The sequence below is a fragment of the Taudactylus pleione genome, unplaced genomic scaffold (assembly GCF_031769625.1).
Source record: "Taudactylus pleione unplaced genomic scaffold, aTauple2 ptg000156l, whole genome shotgun sequence".
Lineage (NCBI taxonomy): Eukaryota > Metazoa > Chordata > Amphibia > Anura > Myobatrachidae > Taudactylus > Taudactylus pleione.
The window spans coordinates 11,220,840-11,241,134 of NW_028284558.1; the positions used below are offsets into that span (position 1 = coordinate 11,220,840).

The 20,295-nt window shown below is 42.6% G+C and overlaps 1 protein-coding gene across 1 annotated transcript in view; it reads right to left on the reverse strand.

Annotated features, from left to right (window-relative positions):
- Window positions 1–18,895: 18,895 nt before the first annotated feature.
- Window positions 18,896–20,295, reverse strand: part of STK39 (serine/threonine kinase 39) — a 451,027-nt gene continuing 449,627 nt past the window's right edge. The window contains exon 18 of the mRNA XM_088474896.1: window positions 18,896–19,329. Within this exon, the coding sequence (XP_088331022.1) occupies window positions 19,255–19,329 (75 nt within the window). The 3' untranslated portion in view covers window positions 18,896–19,254. The remainder of the gene's footprint in view (window positions 19,330–20,295) is intronic.

Sequence of the window (20,295 nt, forward strand, 5' to 3'; positions counted from 1 at the left end):
AGTTACAGTATGGACACAATAGTGTCATGCTACTGCCTTTTTGATTTTTTGTATATTTTTTTTCTTATACTGTACACACAGACAGACTCGTCATTGATGAGGAGGCTGCAGGATGCCTCCTGCCCTGTAAGTACAGTACACCACATTGTTTTCTACAGCACTGTAGATCTCTCCTTTTCTACCCTTGTCAGTCTCTCTCTACCTACGGTATCTCTTTCTCTCTCTCTCTTTATCCCTCTCTCTCTTTCTCAGTGTCTCTCTTTTCTGTACTAGTGTAATAGTAACATTATTTTTTTTCAACAGTATCACCAACGGAAGCCTACAGTACTGGCCCCAGTGGCCTCATCTGGTCTCGTAAGTACACTACACCACATTTTTTTCTACAGTACTGTATCTCTCTCTCTCTCTCTCTCTCTTTATCTCTCTTTCTCTCCCTCTGTTTTTCTCTCTTTTTTTTCTCTCTCTCTCTCTCTCTTTATCTTTCTCTCTGTTTCTCTCTCTCCCTCTTTATTTCTCTTTATCTTTCTCTCTCTTTAATTTTCCTCTCTCTCTTTTTCGCTCTCTTTCCCTGTTTTTCTCTTTCTTTTTCTCTCTCTCTCTTTCTCTCCCTGTCTCCCTCTGTTTCTCTCTCTCTCTCTCTCTCTCTCTTAAAACATCTCCAACGTCTTCTCCTTACACAATAACTGTTTCTGTCCTTGTGTATTTTAGTTGAAGACATTGAAGTGCCCTCCCCAGGGCAAGAGGAGGACCCAGACTCCCCTCCCCAGCCAAGTAAGTACTGTATACAGTTTTATACTATAGGACATTTTGTATTAATACTGTAATACAGTACAGTATATACTGTTGTAATGTTAAAGTTGAGTATGTATCTCTCTCTCTCTGTCTCTCTCTCCTGTTTTTCTTTCTCTCCCTCCCTCTCTCTCCCCCCCTCTCTCCCCCCCTCTCTCTCTCTCTTTTTTTCTCTCTCTTTCTCTCTCTTTCTCTCCCTCCCTCTCTCTTTCTTTCCCTCCCTCTCTTTCTCTCATTCTCTCTCCATTTCTCTTTCTCCATCCCTCTCTCCCCCTCTATCTTTCTCTCTCTCCCTCTCCTTTCTCTCTCTCTCTCTCTCTCTCTTTTTCTCTCTCTGTCTCTTTCTCTCTTTTTTTCCCTCTCTCTTTTTCTCTCTCCCTTTCTTTATCTTTCTCTCTTTCTCTATCCCTCTTTCCCCCTCTATCTTTCTCTCTCTCCCTCTCCTTTGTTTCTCTCTCTCTTTTTTTTCTCTCTTTCTCTCTCTTTCTCCCTCTCTTTCTTTCTCTCCCTCCCTCTCTTTCTTTCTCTCCCTCCCTCTCCCTCTCTCTCTGTCTCTCCCTCTCTCTCTCCCTCTCTTTCTATCTCTCTTTCTCTCTCCCTCTGTCTTTCTCTCTCACCCTCTCCCCCTATCTCTCTCTCTCTTTCTCTCCCTCTCTCTCTTTTTTTTTCTCTCTCTCTCTCTTTCTCTCTCTTTACATGTTTTTTTCCCACAGTGCCAGAGACAGTACCCCCAGCCGCCCCCAGCGAGAGTCTGCGTAAGTACAGTACTGTACACTACAGTACATTGTTCTCTCTCTCTCTTTTTCTCTCTCTCTATTTTTCTCTCTCTGTCTCTCTTTTTTTTCTCTCTGTCGTGTGTTTTCATTAATTTTTTGACTTGTCAACATTTGTTTTTCTTTGACACACAGATGATTGCTTTATCGTGGAGGCAGGCAGCAGCCCCGCCCCGATCTGTAAGTACAGTAGTGTACTGTACATTACATTGTTCTACCACTGTATACTTACTGTCTCTCTCTTTCTCCATGCATCTCCAACCTCTTCTCAATACACACTAATTCTTTCTCTCCTTGTGTTTTTCTTATTTTCCAGTACTGTACAGTATGTTGCAGTGACCTGTCTTTAGGTGCATACACACTAGACGATTTGGATGAATGCTAACAATATTGTTCAATGATACAGTACAGTACATTTTACAGTGTTGTTCATATCATCTAGTGTGTACTGTATGCAGTAAATCACCAAGGAAGCGTGTGCGACATTTTTCCATATTGTTTTCATGCAAAATGACAATTTTTTTTTACACACAGTGCAAGGCACAGAAGGGCACCAGCCTCCCAGGGACGACTGGAAAAGGAGGCAATCCATTTTGTGTAAGTACTGTATCGTCCACTACTGTACATTGTCTTCTACTGTATCGCACTCCTTATTTTTACGTTCACAGTGTCTCTCTCTCCCTCCCGTACTACAAAGACCCATCTCACTTGCTCCGGTGCTCGCATGTGCACTGCTGGACAATCAACCCGGTTACTCGCGGATCAGAATCAGGCCCTACTGTAATTCTTCTCTACTGTACTTGTATAACAGGAACATTCTGTTTTTTTCCCACCACAGTTCTGCAACAAGGAAAGCCTTGGCGCCAGTCCCCCACTGACCCAAATTTGGGTTTTTGCCCGCGTCAGTACTGTACCTTACACTACTACAGTATACAGTACTATAAATTGTCTTCTACTGTATCACTCTAATTTTTTGTGTGTTTGTATTGGTGTTATGTACAGTATGTAGGTATTATTTTTTCTACCGTATCATCTTTTTTTCTTAAACACACAGTTAAAAAATTCAAACAGAAGCAGCCGGAGCCACAGCTCCCTGGCCTCTGTACGCGTAAGTAGAGTACTGTATCTTTTTCTCTCTCTCTCTTTTTCTCTCTCCCTCTCTGTCTTTCTCTCCCTCCCTCTCTCTTTTTCTCTCTGTTCAAGATTAATGGTGCGTACACACTGGGCGATAGTGGGCGACTCAGGGAGCATATCGTGTAGTGTGTACGCACCATTACACAGTTTATTTGTTTCCAAATGGTTTTGATGGAAACTGTTCTTTGGGCCTGATTCAGACCCACTCGCGAGCGGCTGTACGCTCGCAAGTGGGTCGATGGTCTGCACTGAGCATGCGCACGACGGAGGGAGCTCCGTCGTGCGCATGCGCCAGACACGACGAGCGAAGGACTTTCCTTCGCTCGTTGTGTCCGATCAAAGGGGGCGTGCTGTCAATGTTGATTGACAGCACGCCCCCTTTGGTGGGCGTGCTGGGGGCGTGCCTCCCTGACGGGGGCGTTCCCACGGGAACGCCTCCCGTCAGAAGCCGGCCCACTGACATCACTAGTGATGTCAGTGGGAGTGATTTTGGCTCTGATAGAGCCAAAATCACTCCGGAGCTTGCGGTTGAAAACCTCAACCGCAGGCTCCGGCTCGCAATTTCGATGGTCGCGATGGTCACGACCATCGCGGCCATCAAAATGCACGCTCGTATAGCCTGTGGGTGGTGACCCACAGCTATACGAGCGTCCAGGAGGACGCTCCATGAAAAAGGAGCCCGGCCCTCATGCAGAGCGTGCGCTCTGCTCAGAGCGTACGGCTCTGAATGAGGGCCTTTGTCCACAGTCACAGTCATACCTCCACCAACAATGGTGGCTACACCACCACCACCACCACCCACTGGCATCTCCGTGCCGCGTAAGTAAAAAATTGGGGGGAAAAAGTGAAACTTGTAGGGGTAAATTTACTAAGATGGGAGTTCTATTTAAGAAATTACTGTACTGTATGTTGCCCATAGCATCCAATCAGATTCTACCGTACTTAGCATTTATCTACAGTAGCACCTTCTAGAAGATACTGTACAGTAATACCTGGAATCAGATTGGTTGATATGGGCAACATCACTTAATAGCACTACCATCTTAGTAAATTTACCCCTAATATATAAAATGTACTGAGTTTAGTAAAAAAAAAAAAGCGCTAAATGGGTATACAGTAGATCTGGGCATGCGCCTGAGATACGATGACGTACAGTATTGTAGGAAACACTCAAGCCAGGTGCAAACTTGGTATTGCAGGCGGCTGTAGTGTAATGGTAAATAATCAAACCAATACATTACGCTGCCTGTACAACCCTTTTGCGGGTTCGAAGCTTGAAAGGTTACACTTTTTATTTTTTATTAACAAGGTTAGACTTTTTGGTCAAAGTACTGTGGCATAGAAATACCAGAATTTCTGGATAATGTACTGTATTAGTGAAGATTTAAAATAAAATAAAATTACCGTATAAAGTATGTACTTTAAAGGTCTCGAACCAGCGGGACAAGAAAATGGTAGATGCAGTAGGGCTAGGCATTAGCCCCCTAGACTACTGCATCTACTGTACTGTAGTTCCTAGAGTCAGGGAATCACTACAATGTCTACCGTATTGTACTTACAACTACAGTTATAAGTACCGTATAATACAGACAACTGGGCATGCGCAGTGCTATGAGACTCAATACGCCACAGTGTAGTGCGCAACAATGCGGTATACTGTATGGCGTACCGTATGGAGCAACAAACTACAGTACTGTAGCTGGGCACATATACAGTACAATAGATTGATTTTTGTAAGGGTTGGATAACAAGACTGAACTACAGTACTATAGTGAACATTAAAAAAATACATTAAATTATAATGGTCTCGAACATAAGTGTAAGCAAGACGGATCACCTAAGCCCTTGCTCACAAGTCTCTCCTAGTCCTCTACAGTACTTTATGTGACATCTACAGTACCATACGATGAAGTACAGTACTCAGGCGTCTGTAGCGTAGAGGTAAGAAATCGAACTTCTACATTGCAGACGTCTGTACAACCCGGGTTCGAAACCAGGAAGCTTAATAATGAAGCGTTTCATTATTATTAGACAGTCAAGGTTACACTTTTTATTTTTAATATTATTATTACACAGTCAGTGTAATAATAACACACTTTCACTGTGTGTGAATCATGACCTGGTACTGTACAGTATGATATTCCTTACTGTACGCCATGGCGTACATACATAGCCATAGCGCTACAAGGGTATGGCTATGGCGCAGCACCACTGGTAATGCATTGCAACCCCGCCACTGGGCACAAGCCAGATATCCTATTTGTACCGTAACCCATCAGAACTGGCTATAAGTTACCACAACGCAAACTGTGCTAACATTGACGCAATTTTGCGGTTTAAACGCCGAGCCAGTTTGTACTATAGAGACCCCTCTCTTATACACAGTCAACTATCAGTTACTAAACATATTAAATTACTAATGTTACCAAGTCTAAGACAGCATTTTCATTGACGCAATCACATTCCATTGTGATTAAAATCCGACCACTGGGCCCGCGCAGACATTGACGCAATTTTGCGGCTTAAACGCGCAGTCAGTTTGATATACAGAAACCAGTCTCTTTAAAAGGGCCCATTGCCACTTGATGGTCATAATAAATCACTATAATGTCCGCGTTCATGTCAGCGCCGGCATTGACGCAAGTTTGTGTTCTAAGGTACAGTACTGTATGTACAATAATAAAAATCCTAGTTTCGCTGTTTGACTCCCGAAGCACTGGGCAGACATGCGCTCCACATGTACTGTATTGAATACTGAATATTTTAAGTGAAGATTTTAAAAATAAATTAAAAAAACATACTGTATTTTCAAGGTCTCGAACCCACGGAACAAGAAGAGAGGAGAAGCAGTGAGACTAGGCATTAGACCGCTAGGCCACACGCTTCACCCATTACTAGAGTTCTGTAGTTTGTAAAGTCTAATGTCTAAGCTTCTGTCAATCAATCATCGGCCGGTGATACAGAACATACCGTACGGTACATTGGAAAGTGACACCTGGTGGGCAAAATGTTGTATTACACGTAATGAAATCACACGCATGCACTATGTAGTTTAGGAAAAGTGACACCTGGTAGGCAAAATGTTGTATTACACTTAATGAAATCAGACACATGCGCTATGTAGTTTAGGAAAAGTGACATCTGGTGGGCAAAATGTTGTATTACACGTAATGACTTTTTTCACTAATAAACTTTCTTTGTGGCGCGACTCATGGCGTGGTGTGTGGCACGCCATGCGTGGTGTGAGAGATAGCGCTGTGATGCCACGTTATAGCTGGGCACATCAGTTCATAAAATATATCACAAAATGCTGAACTAAGTTTTGCGACATTTAGTATACTAAAAAATTTGTTTTGAAGACTTGGATGACAGACAATTTTTATCGCCAACTAGCAATAAATCTATTTTAATTATATTAACCATAAATTACTTTGTTTATTAGACCAGAAAACAGTGTTTTACAAACTCAATGAACATAAAGTTGCCGGTAGTAGTTTGAATTATGTAACAATAATTTGAAACAATTTTTGCAGCATTTATTTCACTAAAAAAAATGTTATATGAAGACTTGAACAGACAGACAATGTTATATATTAAGAAAGTACATTAGAACAGCTGGAACTACCTATAGGAATATCTGCATGACTAAAAAAAAATTGTGTTTCTATGGGCGGTATTCAATTGTTTTTGCAGTCCGGATCTCCCGTCTAAAGTGACGGGAGATCGCGGACCACTATTCAATTGTTACTGTTTTTCGCACTGATCGTGACCAAAGTGGTCGGGTTTAGCCACGTAAATCGGCTACCCCTGACCAAAGTGCTGGGCGCGATCGTGAAATGTGCCGTTTGGGCACCCAAACAGGTCACTTTTCACCCATTTCAGTTCGCACCCTCCTGGGGCTGCGAGCTGAAATGGAGCGCTGATAGCTGATCGTGCTCGACAGAAGCAACAATTGAATAGCTCCGTTAGGCGCGAAGGGGGCTGGAAACAATAGAATTACACCCTAAGAATCTTTTAATAGCAGACAGAGAATTATGGTTACAAAGAATATACAGTATATTACTTTAAAGAGAAAAACGTATTGCCGTATTTGTTGAACTGAAACAAGAATGCCTATAATACTAATTGAACTGAAGAACACATCTAATAAATCACAAGTTGCAGAACACACACCTCTCACTGACAATGGAATGTCATACAATTCAGGCTAATTCATTTTCTGAACATTAGTAGTACCCTAGTTTATTTCATGTAGGCTGGGCAATGAGTCGGACCCACTTGTTTAGCAGACAAATCTGGGAAATTGCTATGTAACTACATAACCTGGGTCAGGGGTCCAGCAAGTCTCTGGGCCAAGGGAGGTAGCTACAGTGGGTGCAGATGCTACGGGGCCCAGAAAGCCTCCAGGGCTCACCACCCCTGCACTCAGCTCATGCCGCTGAACACTGCCGGTCTATGCACTGAATCACTGTCTGTATAATTGACAGCCCTGAGACCATTATATGAAGAGTGATTTATAAATAAAATGGGCCACAATAACCCAGCTTTATAATGTCATTACCTTATACATACAGATAAAGGCCTTTCTCCATAGAGATATAACAACAAATACAGAAGCTGTGCAGACGAATGGAGGAGAACCCTGCACAGGAGCTGAATGGATGCTCAGAGCTCAATCTCTAATTTAATGATCAGAAAGATACATTGTATTAAATATGATACAATTTGTGTAAATAAAGACTCTAGTGCTGAAGAAATGAACCTGCAGTAAACAACCACGCAGGTAACTCAGTCACACTGTTATCCTGTCACACAAGCTGGAATTAGGGCACTATTATGGGGCATAAAATGAACAACTGCTGTGGAGAGGTGTCTCTCTAGAAGCATTGGGACAGGGGCCCCTCAAAATGTTGCTATGGGGCCCACAAAGTTCTGGTTACACCCCTGTATAAGTCTATATAAAACTGACTGTATGCTACTTTAAAATTGTTATGTACTTGTGATACTTTTTTCATTGTCTCCTTTACTTTGACCGCAATTGGTTTACTATCCACATATTTTTTTATTCCTTAAATAATTAAATTTTAATGCAAATCTGGGCAGGTTCACATCTGTAAATGACAAAGTCAAATCAGAGAAAGTTATATGCACAATGCACGTGCGCAAGCCCCGTAGCGAGTGAAAATTCACTTGCTCCCGGGCTCGCTACAAACGGGGCGGCTGTTGATGTCGATCGACAGCTCGCCCCGTTTTTTGTAGGCGGGGTGGGTGGGGTGGCTGGACAAACGGATGAGTTCCTGAAGGAACGTCTGCCGTTTGTGGGCGGCCCTACTGACATCACCAGTGATGTCAGTAGTGAGCTTCCGGCTCTATTAGAGCCGAAAGCTCACTGGAGCTTGCGGCAGACGAGACCCTACCACAAGGGTCTCGTTGCAAGCCCGATAGTCGCGACCATCACCTGGCCGCTCGCAAAAGCTGTGGGTGGTGACCCACAGCTTAGCGAGCGGCCAGGAGGCCGGCTTTTAAAAAAAAAAAGAGGCCGTCCTCATTCAGAGCGAGTGCTCGCTTTTTGCGAGTGGCTCTGAATGAGGTCCATTGTCTCCCCATCCGTTCACCGATTTGTATCTATAAAAGTCAATTTACACTCTATTGTGTCTGTGTTTCCATGCTCCAGTACACATAAAAGATGTCAACATGTTTTAGTTATTGACTTATCTGGGTACATTCTTTACCAACAACACTGTCCAGGTGCCTTCAATTTATCTGGAATAATTTTTTATACTAAAACTCATGTATTTTTCAGTGTGCTTTGCCACTGTTTCCTCAATGTTTCTTTAAGTGAATCTATTGCCAAGATTGCTATTATTAGTAGCAGTGAGCACTATTTGAATTGCAATAATCTACAAAAAATTGGCAGACACTAGATGCCCTGGATGCAATATACTACAGAAGGTTACATCTTTACAATGCACTTAGGCCCTCATTCAGAGCCACTCGCTATTTGCGGTCGTTCGTTCTAAAACAAGGGGTGGCTATTCAAATGAACCGTTCGCTGTTTGCGGTCTGTTCACGCCTCTAGGTCAACAAAACTTGCGTTCGTTTTTTTGAAAAATACGCCCCCTGGCCGCTCGCATCCTACGTCATGTCCGCTATTTATTAGATTAATCGAGTACATCGAACAGGGTATGAACTGCTCGCTATTCTTGTGGTTGGTTTTTGCTACCACAATTTTGCGAGCAGTTCTGGCTATAAAATAACCCAGTGACGTGGTCAATGACGCTGCTGTTTTAAATATGCACACCCATAAAACGCCCGTTTTGACCTTTAAGCACGCCTGCGATCGGATCTCCACTCCCCGTTTTCAAGCACCTTCCCCTGTTACCACCCACATACGCCTCATTCTGTCACTCAAAATAGCAGGCATTCGCTATTTTGCGAGCACACGATTTTCGGCCGCACTGAGTGGTTCGCGCATGCGTATTTCGATCCGTGCGCATGCGCAGTTGGGCAAACATCGCTCTGAGCGAACGAGCAGCCACTTGCGTCCAGCTCTGAATCAGGGCCTTAATCGTGGACTGTTTCTTTAAAATTGTGGCACGCAGAACCTTGGGAATGAGTTTTAGATGTGTAAGAATAGACAGCCTACTTTTATTTTTGGTTTTGTGCATTATATGTATATTTATTCAATAAATTAGCACTATATCAAGATATGGTGAACATGATTAAGGAACAATGGGCCTGATTCAGACCCGCTCGCAATCACTATACGCTCGCGAGTTGATGTTAGGCCACTGCACATGCGCACGCCGGAGTCGGCTCCGACGTGCGCATGCACGAGACCAGACTAGCGACGGGCGCTCCGTCGCTCCAGGTCTCGCTCCAAAAGGGGGCGGCTTTCAATTTTGATCGACAGCTCGCACCGTTTTGGAGGCATGGCGTGGGGGTGGCTTCACAAACGGAGGCGTTCCCATGCGAATGCCTGCCATTTGTGGGCAGCCCCACTGACATCACCAGTGATGTCAGTGGGAGAGCTTCCGGCTCTATTAGAGCTAGAAGCTCTCTGGGGCTTGCGGCCATGAGACCCTACCACAAGGCCAGGAGGTCACTCCAAAAATGAAAAAAAACGCCCTGATTCAGAGTGAGCGCTCTTTCAGAGCGTCCGGCTCTGAATCAGGGCCAATATCTGTAATTGAAAGACGTAGAGACATTACATTGTGTGCAGAGATTTTATTGACTCCATTTTCAATCCTATTATTCAGTACCTATGTGCTGGCCAGATGATCAACAGATCTTCTGAGGTTGTGACCATCTGGATTGACTCTGTTACTTGGGAGGTTGCTACAGTTGGCATGTGCTACAATGTTTATGTTACTGTACTTGTGAATTTATGTTACAGTACATTTGCAATGTTTTTCTATATTTATGGACTAATCTCATCTCATTGGAGATCTGCATCAGAGTAAATCATATTTACCAGGCAATTGGTGCCCCCCTTCACTTCATCATCCCGCTGATACTGAGGGGGTCATTCAGACCTGGTCGTTAGCGCCGATGCGCTTGGACCGGGTCGATGGCCCCCCACAGAGCATGTGCACGACGGCGCCGGCACTGTCGTGCGCATACGTGAGACCTGCTACGACGACAGCGCCGGTCGTAGCGGGTCTCGATCCAAAGGGGGCGAGCTGTCGATGTTGATTGACAGCTCGCCCCGTTTGGAAGGCGGGCCGGGGGGGTGGCAGCCCAAACGGGGGCATTCCCATGGGAACGCCTACCATTTGGGGGCGGCCCCACTGATATCACTAGTGATGTCAGTGGAGAGCTTCCGGCTCAGACAGAGCCGAAAGCTCTCCGGGGCTTACGACAAGGGAGACCCTACCCTAGGGTCTCGTCGTAAGCCCCGATGGTCGCGATGGTCTTGACCATCGCGACCATCACCTTAGGCGGTCGTAAGGCTGTGAGTGTTAACCCACAGCCTTACCACCGCAAAGGAGGACGTCTTGAAAATTCAAGACGTCCTCCCCTCATTCAGACCGACCGCATGCTCTGTGCGACCGGCTCTGAATGAGGTCCTGAGTGAGCAGGGGCTTGGCTTTGGCTTCTTTGTGTACACATTATATTATACATTGGTCGATCTTATGATCGCTTAGTGTATATGGGCAAATCCATCCAATTCATCATTTGATGAATTGGGTGGCTGCATCGTCCCATCTGATGTGCTGCATACATATAAATGGGCTTACCTGTCCCTATACAGGTAAGCACACTGATATTCTGCTAAGTTTCGCCTCTTGTGTAGTTTATCTGATAATAATTTTACAAAACAGACGGTATGGCAAAGGTCAAAGGTGTTAAGGTGGTAAGTGTCCTATATGGTGTAGGCTTTCCGTTTTTTAAGTCTTAATACATGTTTATTGAGGATCTCTCATGAAAGGCATAATTATTTACTTCCCAAAGTAATAAAAGAAGGACAAGCATGTTTGTAGAAGTAATTATCTAATATCATATAGACATTATGGGTGTCCTGGATTAGCAACTTGTCCATTGCACAAGTCCAAACTTTGAGTAATATCCTAAGCAGAAATTTCTTTAAGGGTTTATCCTGCTTTGGGTAACCATCCTCTTTATGGACTGACCCTCAATGGAGCAAACCTTGAGCCCATCCGTAACATATTGCTAGGACTCGGACCTCACTGTTTGTGTGGAAGGATGAATAACCTTCTGTCCAGAACAGCGCAGGACAGAAGATGATGCCTTACTGAGTTATAAATATGTCTGTGTTCACTAATGAACTATTTATACCACAATTATGTACCATTTATAACATATGCACACAGTTCAGTGTCTTTCAATACCACACCCACTGACAATCTGTTCTACTGTACAACTCGGCTAATGTGCTGTAGTATCATTCAAATTCTCAAGTAGAAAATAACCATAGCCAGACAACTTGTGCAGTACAATTTATTTCCTTTCACAATTTCAGCCGTCTCTGTGTTTTCTTTGTGTAAACGGTACAATGCAATGGAATTACATTGACATGTGGAAATGTTTAAAACACCAACAGTTGACAAGGTATAAATAAAATTTTTATTTCAATAAGGTATAATGACTTTAGTCAGCATGTTAAGGAAATGCAGTATATCTAGATTTAACCATGTTCTATTAATAGAGAAATCAATAAATACATTTCCCTCACATACGCTCTCCAATTATCAGTAGGTTTTATTGCACACCAATGTTCATTGGTTCTCCATATGCACATGTCGCAGCTCGCAGGTACACTGTAATGCACGTTTGCATTGAGTGAAAGTTTTAAAAATATATCCTTATGGTTTTGCATCCCTCCATAACTGGCTTAAATAAAGCTAGTATTTATTTTTTTGCATAATATCTTCAAATCTAATATATGATACTATTTGCAGGATTGACGTGCCTGCAAGAAACAAAAATCAAAGTTTTGAGACTTGCATAAGAGAAGCGGGAGACCTATTTTGTGGTTTGGATAGTCTAAAGGTAAACCCTGTCACTAAAATACATATTAATTAAATGAATGTATCCACCTTTCGATTACTTTATTGTTTTAATATGTGGATGCCCTTGTGCGATTTTAACTAAATGCATTGCTTTTTCATGCTAGCTTTTGTGCACGGGTTGTACTGTAGTCAGGATGTTGACATTCAGAATGTCGACATCATGATATCGGCATGGTCTGAATGTCATCATTCAGGATGTCGACATGTTCAGAATGTCAATGCATTAAATTAGGGTTAGGCTTTGGGTTAGGCTGCAATTAGATTTAGGGTTAGGTTGCATTTAGTGTTAGGTTGTAATTAAGGTTAGGCTATGGTTAGGGTTTGGCTATTATGTCACTGTAGACATTGTGAATGTCACAATTTCATACCACACCAGTGTGCTTTACTGCCTTATCATGGGCAGAACTACAGGTGGTGCCATTGCACTTGGGCCCACCACAGTATAGTGGTCCACTGCCGACAGCATTATCTGCAAGCCAGTTACCATGAACGGCTCACATGTAGACAGGGACCTCCATTTTGTAGTCTGTGTGGCATAATGTGAATAAGGGGCACTACTGTTGCATAATATGAATAAGGAGCACTACTGTGGCATAATGTGAATAAGGGGCGCTACTGTGTAGCATAATGTGAATAATGTGAATAATGGGCACTACTGTGGCATAATGTGATAAAGTAGCACTACTATGTGAATAAGGGGCACTACTGTGTGACATAATGTGTATAATGGGCTCATCTGTGTTGAATAATGTGTATAAGGGACACTACTGTGTGGTATAAGGTATATAAGGGACACTTCTGTGTGGCATAATGTGAATAAGGGGCACTGCTATGTGGCATAATGTGAACAAGGGCCACTACTGTGGCATAATATTAAGAAGGGGCACTACTGTGTGGCATAATGTGAATAAGGGGCACTATTGTGCGGCATAATGTGTATATGGACCCTACTGTGTAACATGTAAGGGGCAGTACTATGCAGCATAATGTGAATAAGCGGCAATACTGTGTGGCATAATGTGAATAAGTGGCACTACTGTGACATAATGTAAATAAGGGGCTACTATTTGGCATAATGTGAATAAGGGCAATACTGTGGCATAATGTGAATTAGGGGCACTACTGTGTGGCATAATGTGAAAAAGAGGCACTACACTGTGGCATAATGTGTATAATGGGCTCTATCATGTTGCATAATGTGTATAAGGGGAACTACTGTGTGGTATAAGGCATATAAGGGACACTACTGTGTGGCATAATGTGAATAAGGGGCACTACTATGTGGTATAATGTAAACAAGGGGCACTACTGTGATGTAATATGAAGAAAGGGCACTACTGTGTGGGATCATTTATTTATTTATTAACAGTTTCTTATATAGCGCAGCATATTCCGTTGCGCTTTACAATTGGAACATTAACAGAACAAAACTGGGTAATAACAAACAGATATATAGGTAGGAAGGCCCTGCTCGCAAGCTTACAATCTATAGGGATAATGGGAATAATGGGCACTACTGTGCAGCATAATTGTGGCAAAATCTGAATAAGAAGTACTATGTGGCATAATGTGAATAAGGGACACTACTGTGTGGTGTAATATGAATAAGGGGCACTTCTGTGTGGCATAATGTAAATAAGGGCCATTACTGTGGTGTAATATGTATAAGGGCACTACTGTGAGGCATATGGTGAATTGTGGGCACTACTATTTGGCATAATGTGAATTGTGGGCACTACTTGTGGGCCCGCCACTCGCTGGTTCCACAGCTGTGCTTCTTATCTAAAGCATCATAATAACAAGAAAAGCTTGCACTCTAGAATCAACTCAACTGTAAAAGTTAAAATATATCCCTATTTAATTTACATATTTAAAATATCACAGTGGAAGCAACCTAGAGTTTCATGAACCTGCTGTCAGCCATGGTCTATATTTATATCATCAGGCACAATGAAAAAGCAATATATAGAGCAAGAATCGCAAGAAGAGGTTACAAGACAATAAATTTAAATCACAATTAACATCTGGTCCCATTCCAATCTCCATATGGCTGTTCTGAATTATAGTTGTGCAGCACAATACAATAAATCTCTTATAAATTCATTTAGTAATATGGTGCACCTATGTAACTCATGTAACCCATAAAACCCCTTGACATTTGCATTAATTAGTCTAACTTGTGTTCAATCAATCAAAGCTAATATCTATTTGGTCACAGCATATTTGTGTTATTTTCAATATGTTTCTAAATTAGCATTTTAATGGATGCACATTCAAAGCATGTAATCAGTAATGCTTTTTATTCTGATTACATATTGCAAGACAAAAATTTGGTTTAAGGTGTGGTATGGACTTTTTTTTGTAACCTTACTGAATAACTTACTGTAATTATTTGTTCAAAGTCAGCATCATAAAATAGAAACAAACTTTATAGTTGTTACAGTATTAGTGTTCATTCTAGCACCCTGCACATGTCACAACCTGTGCAGTTCTTCTTCCCACCTGGGGTGTCGCTGTTTGCTCTGTTGCTTCTAGCACCCTCAGCTGAAGTAACAAACTGCTGAGATACAGACCAGAATGTGCTAGAAGCGCCAGAGCAGACAGTGGCACTCAAGGCAGGAAAGAGGAACTGCACGAGTTGTGACAGGTGCAGGGTGCTTGAATGAACACTAATACTGTCCATCAGAAATAAGCCGCCAAAGCCAATGCAACGTCATACACAGATACAGTCATTGTCAAAGACAAAAGGGTTGGGACATGCCTGTGTTTGTCTAGCTACCTATATCTCCCCCTTTACCCCCCAGAAACACTCACTGACTGTCACTCACACTGTGTCTAGGTTCTCTCTGCGACGGTCATCGGTAATCAATCCCAGTGCACATGCAGTGCAACTCAAACCCATACACAGTACAAAAACAATCGCTCAGCATCAAACATCGGCATTGTGTCCATCTCTGAATCAGGCCCTTTGATACACTGTCCAAGAATTGGTAATTCCAGATTGCTTCACTTGACTACATACAGTACACTAAGAAAAGGAAACCAATGGCCTGCTGATCCAACCACGATTCAACAGGACATTCTGGAGGTTCAATAAGAAAAAGTTAGGTTCAATAAGATTTAGAAAGCATCCGAAGGGATGTAGTCGGCATCCAAGCGGTCAGGATGATGGTGGTCAGAATACCGATGCCGGAATCCCGACTGCAGTCAGAATCCCAGCTCTAGAATCCCGACCGCTGACATTCCGACAGTAAGTAATAGACTTATGGTTAGCAGTAGGGTGAGGGTTAGGCTGCGGGAGGGGAGGGATAGGCTGCAGGAAAGGCGGGTTATGGGGAGGGTTAGGATAGTTACCTAATGCTGTCGGGATTCTGACTGTAGGCATGCTGCTGTCAATATTGTGACCGCCAGCATCCCGACCACTGGGATCCCGTACCCAATCCTATCCAAAACTAGAACACACCCAGATCTGGGAAACATCCCTCACAACTATTATCAGCAATTCAGTTCTTACAGCCTAGCTAATTCTATAGCTAAATAAGTCTCCAGTCTTTAAAGTATACCTGTCTCCAGGACCACTATTATTATTATTATTATTTTGTTTGCTATAGTAGGTGCCTAGTTCCTTGTGCAATGTGGGATTTCATATTAGAAAGTGTGCTCACCCTCCCTGAAAGCTTTCTTTTATCGCTCCTATTGTGTAGGCTGAAGAAGGCCTGCCTGCGGAACAGCATAGTGCATAAACAGTACTTTGAATAAAATGCTCTCTCCTGAGAAAACAGGGTCCTAGAGAAACCCTTTTTTTGTTTTGCTAACTACATAGAACACCATACTTGGAAACTTTTAAAGTCTCCTCTCCGGGTGAAGCCCAGAGAGGAGATGAAGAATATAACTTTAGGGGGTGGGCTCTCAAGTTCTTAGGCCCCTCCGTCATGCAATATGCAGCGAATCGCGGGTCCAAGGGCGGAGCTAAAATGATGCAATCAGCATCATTTTAGCCCTGCCCCCAGCCTACAGACCGGTGATTCCCGGCAAAATCTCCCCATCCTGCCCAATTCACTAGGAAGTGAGAGGGATGCAGGAGATCCAGCCACGCTAATAGGGGTAGGGGGGACTACCCGAAAGAGTGGGAGTCTCCCGCACATTGCAGGAGAGTGGGCAAGTATGTAGTATGCATGACAAAAATAATAACATCAGAAGACCTGCTGATAGGTCCTCTATGTAAGGTAACAATCAACATCTAATTATGGGAATCTAAACGTTTGTTGGCCAGTTGGAGGAGGCAGCAAACTGGGGGTGTTCCTTGCTGAGTAAGGATTAGGCACATGATTGCACCTTATTTAACATCTAAATGTAATTTCTTAAGATGAAATGATTTAAAGTGTGAAGAGGGTGCATTTACAGTGCCATTCTCTCCTTTGCAGAAGCCTTTTCTTCTCATAAAAAGGCTTGATTTTTTTTGGCATCAAGGTCAAGGTTATGTCTTGCCCTATACTTAGAGTGTGATGTATTATACAGGAAATTGCACTTTGTAGGCCAACACATTTCATTCTAAAAAGGTGCCAGAAGCACAAACGTGACACAAGTTTTATAAGTCTGGGCGTCCCTTCAATGTTGTGATTAATTTAAGCCATAAATGAAACTAAACCAAGCAGAATTTTTGAGAAAAGTGGAAAAGATTAAATGAATAAACTTGTTAATAGCTTGGAACTTAAAGTTATTTACTTTCCAGGGATAGTTACCAGCACTGTGAAGAGGTGTGCCTTTGAATAAGTTAAGGGGGACAAGTAGCTGCACTCAAGCACATAAAGACGCATTGTGGGTACACAGTATTTGTAGTCCATAAATTACTTTTACTTTAGGAATTTCTTATGACTAACAGCAGATACTCAAGGTGGCCATGTCCAAAGCCGTACCTACCATAGGTGCAAAGGGTGCGGCTGCTATGGTGTCCAGCTAGGTCCCTTCCCTCCACCAACGCTCACATCACAGAGAAGTTCTTCATGGACCCTGCCTACTGGGAGGGACAGTAACGTCACACCTACCTGCATCCCCGTCCCTGGCCATCTTCCTTTGCATCCATCGTCACCCACAGTGTGCTGTCAGCCTGCTGGGAAAGGTGTTGACATCACGCCTCCTCCCAGCAGTCTTTGCACAATACTTGTAGCACTCCTTGGGATATTAATAAATTAAAATGAGTGGTGGTAAGCATGCCCCGGGCAGTACTAGGCATGCCCGGTCTGGTGAAGCGCTACTGAGAGAGTTGTTTATACAGTAGGAGCTATAAGGGGCTCCTTCAAAATTTTGCTATAGGCGTAGCTGGAACATTATGTTCCACCTACGCCTCTGGCCACCTCTATGTCAGAACATATAAAAATGTACTAATATTTTCCGATTCATCAATCTGAAAGTTCCTTATAATGTTTCTAGCAATGCAGATTTGTTTGTGCATCATTCACAAGTAGCCAAGAGGTGAATAACATGCAGCTATTGTTTCATAGACACTGTCAAAATAATTAAGAGGAAACAGCCAATTTTATTTTTGTTTAAAGCTTATCCACCATAAGTGAACACGACCCAAGTTTAGGCATCTTCCAGTAGCACTTAGGTGGCAGTCCCTAATCCAGGAATCCCATGCTTTACTTCTGTAGACCTTCCTGGAGTGTCTCAGTGGAGCTCCTGATGGCAGAAGGCCACAGACATTCAAGCAGAATTCACATTAAAACACACATACCATTTAAAATAACTGTGTATGTATTTTTCTTCATTGTTAACTATGGGAGACAACCGTACCTACGCTCACTAAAGATGGACAACCTTCACACTTTCTACTCCTAGCAAGAACCTCTATGTGAAATCATGAATGCTCACTTGGAAGATTCTAACTCCTGCAGTGAGAAAACCAGTATGACATTGTAACATGTGTGACTGAGAAAAGGCAGCTTTGGGCACATTCTTAAGCTGCGTTGTCTTCAAGACACCTACCGCACTTCTCCTTGTAGACACACTAACTCATATTTACCCGGCAGTGCTAAGAGATAAGGCACGTCATGTGTCACATGCTTAGCACAGCTTTGTAGATATGGGCATCATCAGAAGTGGACAACTAGCACTGATCATCAGACCAAAGCCTTGGAAATCCAATAGGATAACTGAAGCTGTAGTCCCATATTGGGGGCTAACTGCCCACCATTAAGATACATCAATAACTCTGTATACCTGATTTTATCATTGTTGGAACAGTAAAACATGTTGTCCTGTCAGATTGCCAACATTCTCTAATGTAGTTTAGTAACAGGCCACATTATATGTATATCCTTTACTCAGATGAAGCTAACAGTGACCTACTGACAAAAGGATAACATTTAAATCTGGTTTGTTACTGGCACTAGGATTGTCCACACTCCTAGCTAATGTGGGACTGGAGACTAAATCACACCTCAAATATAAGGAATTTATAATAATTTTGCTGTAACAAGCACACAACTTAACCACAAATATCCACTGAATGTGCAATTCATAAATATATGAAAATAAAATTCACAGTCCTTTTTACATCTAGGATTCAAGTTTGGCTAAAAGTTTTTCTGTTGTTTTGGTTTTTTTTTTTAGTTTTTTTTCTAGAATATTAGTCTTAAAATAATACAGAAAATAGGCAGTCTTATTAATTAACATTACAACTAAAATATAGGAAAATTTACACTGAAAGGAGAAATACATATCTGCTATAAAATGACATTTGTAAGTAACTAATAAATATAGCTGTTATCTTTGAGTGCATTTATCCTTTCTTGCTTCTGTATACAGGGAGTTTGCAAATTTGATTCCTAAGTGAGATTTGTAGATTTTTTTTTTTCCGGATAGCAGCATTGATTACAATCGTGATTTTATCTTGTACAACTTTGTGAATTTCTAGATTTGAAGCAAATCTTGCGTGGCATTATTTTTATCCCTTTTATTTATTTTCTCATCTAGAATGGCCACAAAAAAATGTGTGACTCTGCCAGGTCCCGAAGTGCATATAATCAAGTGATGCTCAACTGAGCGAACCCAATCAGCTTGACTTCATCGGGAATTTCTGTCCCGTCACAACCAGACGCCTGCGCAGGAAACAAACAAAAATTCAGTTAGTGCGTGAAATATAAAATATTTTATTGTTACATTCATGTATTGAGTGATCTGCAAAGTAGTTTAAAGAACAAGTGCAGTCTGTAGGTGGCCATTTTATCTGTCCATACAGCAATAAGGCAGCCATTTCAGCAAAGCCAAGCAAGTATGGGAGTACTCGAGGTAACGCCTACAACTCGGTTATGGTTCTCACACTCCTCTTATATTATCCTCTCAACATACCTCTTACTTTGAATTTGGGGGTTACATCTTTCGTTCCTCAGAATTGCCTGTGACATCAAAGCCAAGGTACACTCCCAAAACAGCAATGACTAAGGGAACAGCAACCAGCAGCTTCTCATGTAAAAACCTGCTCGTTGATGCTCCTTCTTGTTAGCTGCCAAATCTGGGCACCGCTGACAGTGGTAAAATCATTGGATGAGTTACATTATGGGGTCTACTCGTGTATATTTGCATAAATGAATTGCTACTTTTCACTATATATCAGTTTGATGCAATATATAGCTTGGCTAAGTAGCAAATCATGTATATTTACCCTTCCAGTGAAGCGATTTGTTATCCAGGTCACCGGCAAAGCTGTCTTCAGCTGCGGACCTCTCTGGGAAGTGAGGACTCGGCAGCCAGGAGAGGCTGAAGTGGCTGCTGGGATGTCAAGGGCCGGAGCCAGCGCCGGGTAGAAGACAGGGAAGTAAGCAACTCCCTGCCCGCCATCCTGAGATGGCGAGTCTGAACACAAAGGAGAAGCGGAACTCAGTATGGTGATGTGATTCATCCACGGAGCGGGGGTGCTGCAGCAGAAGTAATAAACTTCTCTATGGTAACCCGCTCTGTTAATAGCACTAAGCTGAGAAAAGCCGCAAAACAGGGCTTTTTATGAATAGACCCCTATGCATACCTCCCAACATGACCCTCTCCAGGAGGGACACAATGCTCTGGTC